The following is a 3,466-nucleotide window of genomic DNA, read 5'->3' as shown; positions in this document are numbered from 1 at the left end:
CATATACCAGAGAGCAGTTATGTTCGAGGAATTATGTTCTTAAAATAGCTAAATTGGTTTGAGGAAACGGCATAAGTGCTGGCAAGTGTAAAACTGTAAAGTGCTTGTAGTAGAGCTGTGAAGAATAACTAAAGATTTCAAGCCTAAGTAGTAGTTAGTTTTTTCAAATGGTGTCCATCCTGTGGCCTGGGAGTACATTCTTACAAACTGAGTGTTTCATACCCCGAATTTCTCTAAAACCAGTGCTGCCCGCCACCTGCAGCCCATCCATGCTTGCCTTCAGGAAATGTCTGTAAAAACAGGTCTTATAATAAGGTAGGAAGATCAACAGATCTGTGCTGAAGTGAACAGGAACAGGAAGTGCATTCCAGAGTTAAAGACCATTCACTGAGAGTGCTTGTTGTTCCCTTTGGTTTGATCCAGGATGCTGCTAGCATGATTACCTCGGATAATCTCGGTTATTGTAATGTTGCATGTGTACTAGATGTGTACTTTGTGCCAATACATTTTTTTTCATGCTGTAACTTTAGTAAAATTGATAAAACTTGTGGACTGTGGTAGCACTGAAGGTATATTTATTTATGTCATTTCTCTGTTTGTTTGGCACATTGCTCTGTCGAGTCAGGGGTTTCTCCCAGAGTTTCACAATTGACAGTAAAGCCTACTAGAAACTGCCTTTTCCAATGAACTTCTAAAGTGGGAAGTGGGTCTGTTTCGGATCTTGTTCATAAAGGCAAACGTTTGATTGTATGGACTCCATTTTTTATTACTGACCTTTATGTGAATTTTCTTTGTCTCTGTGGATCAGAAATGTTATTAGAATGAAACATGTATTGCATGATGCACTAATCAGATTGCAAATAATCATTTACTTTAAGGACTCTTGTAACAAAAGAAAAACTGATTTGTACAGATCAGTGTTGCTCAGCCTTCTGGTCCTGGGGATTGGATGAGTAGTGTGGGCTGGATCTGGCATGCTGGATCTGGTTGTGGAGAGACCCATGTGTGCTGGATCCAGCTGTGGGGCAAATGCTTGCACCGTAGTAATGTGGCACGCCAGGCTGTCATCCAGCCTGCAGGGCTGTCGGTGGGTGTTGGACTTTGGCAATGGGGGAGTGGTACCAATGTTAATGGCTCTGGCTCAGAAGCCACCACTGATACAGACAGTGGGGCAGGTCCTTCGTTTAAGGGGTTTTTTGATGCTTCACTGATAAATTTATTCTCCTGCTATGAGAGACTGTGTAGGTAACTCCCTCAATAAATCTTAACCTAAGAAATTTGGAAACAGTGGGTTGTTTGTTTGTTTGTTTTCAGTTGTGTTGATTGGAGACTCTGGGGTTGGGAAGAGTAATCTCCTATCACGTTTCACACGCAATGAGTTCAACCTGGAGAGTAAGAGCACCATTGGGGTGGAATTTGCCACCAGGAGCATCCAGGTGGATGGGAAGACGATAAAAGCACAGATCTGGGACACTGCAGGGCAGGAACGATACCGTGCCATCACCTCAGCGTAAGCACTACTTTGCACCACATTTTTTTTTCTTTCTTTCTTTTCAGGTTGCTAGCACCACTTCTACTATTGGTAGTGATGCTTGAAAAAAGATCTCAGGTTTAAAGCCACACCCCTAATCTGCCTGCATCATAAAGAAGGGAATAGTTTTAAGTCTTAACAAAATCTAGATGGAAGCAAAGAAGAACTTTTAAAAGTCTCATTCCAGCAAAGCAAAAATAGCTGCTTCTTTTTTTCCTCCCATGAGGTTAATCTGAAATCCCAAAAAATTCTTACCCTTTTGCTGCCTTGATGGGTTGCCTTCAAACCTTGAATGTTTATATCATTAGACTCCATTAGGGATGTAAATATCATTCTTTTTTTTAAACATATCCATTTAACGTCTTTTAATTAAATGGTTAACTGATGGCATATGCCTAGTTCAGTGACATCTAGCAGGATGGCTATCATCCCAGCCACTTGCGTCTTCATCATGTGCCCAGTGCTGTGCATGCCCCAAACTGCTGGCGTGGAGCCTTGGGCTGGGGGTGGCAGATATGGCTGACTTGCTAGGGGGTGCTGCCCAACTGAGGAGCTGCAGCTTCCCCTCACTCCCATGGGCAGGGAACCTCACCTGTGCCCAGATCCCAAGGAGAGGGAGGGAGGTGCTGGGACCCCCAGGGGTTGCACAGGGCCTTCCTGCCACAGCAGCGAGGCTCCCAGCCCCACTGCAGCAGCAGGGCCCAGGCTAGATGATGGGCTCCCTGTGCCTCCTGCTGCACTCTTGCCACTGTGGCCCTGACCTGGGAGGCTCCTCTGTGCTGCTGGGCCAAGCCCTCCCCAGGCAAGCAGTAGTTTGGTCCCTTCCTGCTTCTGGCACTGGGGCCACATGAGGCCTGATCCAGCCCCGCAGTGGGCCTGAGCACATGGCTGGCTCCACCTGAGGAGGTGTCATGGCAGCTGCAGCGGGTGACACTGGATGTAAGGGGTTGCTGCCAGCCCCTTGTGTGGTTAGTGCAGCCCCTGGGTGTTCCTGAGGTTCCTGTTACAGCCCTGATGCTCCCCCCAGGATCCCTATTGCGCAGCCCTGCTATGCACTGGCCCCCGGGATGTCCTGGACCATGGTGGCATAAACATGGCAGGAGGTGTGGGTAGCCAGTCTCTTTGCCTCGGCCCCACTGCTGTGGGGGAGCTGGGCAGACCTTCTGTGGGATTGAGAGTCCTGCTGCTGCAGTGGGAATGCCCTGCCCGACCCCTGTGGGAGGGGCCAGCACCTCCCTCCCTCCCTCCCTCCCTGTGGTGGTGGGATCTGGGCACAGGAAAAGTCTGCAACCCCAGCCCATTTGTGGGGATGAAGGGAAGTTGCAGTTGGGCAGCACCTGGCTCTGCCGCACCCGCTGCCCCTGCCTGTGGCTCCTTGCTAGGAGGTACTGGGCATGTGCTGAAGACATCTGGTTCTGATATTTGGCCAAAAAACTTTTAAAAGGTAGGGATTTGAGTATCCAGCTTGATTCTTGTGTCTGATTGTTAGGGTTATTGAGCAACCACAAATTTGTTTTTAAGTCTTTGGGACTATGATTGTACAGTACCTCTGAAAATTAGATGTGCACAGATGCATCAGTCCATATCGTATGAGCACTGATAAGGAAAATAGATGTTCTCAGCAATTGGTTTTTTTTTTTGGCTGATGTGGCTGATAATGTTGCTGGTTGTGTGTGTTTTTTTTTTTTTTTTTTTTTTTTTTTTTTTTTAAATGCCACATTCATGTGGCCAGGAGTGCAGTCTTGCAGCTTGGAGAGTAGTATCCAGCCAGTAAGTCTGTGGGGGAGGGAAGGGGCATGGCAGGGGTAGATTGAGGTCCCCACGTGAGGGAAGGAGTGGGGCTGGGGCACGTGCTGCCTTAGCAGGGCATGGGATGGAGCCACAAGTGTACCTTGGGCAGGGAAGAGTTGGGGTGTAATGAAGGGGACACCAGCT

The 3,466-nt window shown here is 48.0% G+C and overlaps 1 protein-coding gene across 1 annotated transcript in view; it reads left to right on the top strand.

Moving 5' to 3' along the window:
* Positions 1–1,046: 1,046 nt before the first annotated feature.
* Positions 1,047–3,466, top strand: part of RAB11B (RAB11B, member RAS oncogene family) — a 30,643-nt gene continuing 28,223 nt past the window's right edge. The window contains exons 1-2 of the mRNA XM_019513129.1: positions 1,047–1,118; positions 1,275–1,510. Of these exons, the coding sequence (XP_019368674.1) occupies positions 1,047–1,118; positions 1,275–1,510 (308 nt within the window). The remainder of the gene's footprint in view (positions 1,119–1,274; positions 1,511–3,466) is intronic.

The sequence above is a fragment of the Gavialis gangeticus genome, unplaced genomic scaffold (genome assembly GCF_001723915.1).
Source record: "Gavialis gangeticus isolate Ggan-Ray unplaced genomic scaffold, GavGan_comp1, whole genome shotgun sequence".
Classification (NCBI taxonomy): Eukaryota; Metazoa; Chordata; order Crocodylia; family Gavialidae; genus Gavialis; species Gavialis gangeticus.
This window is presented reverse-complemented; position numbering and strand designations above follow the sequence as displayed.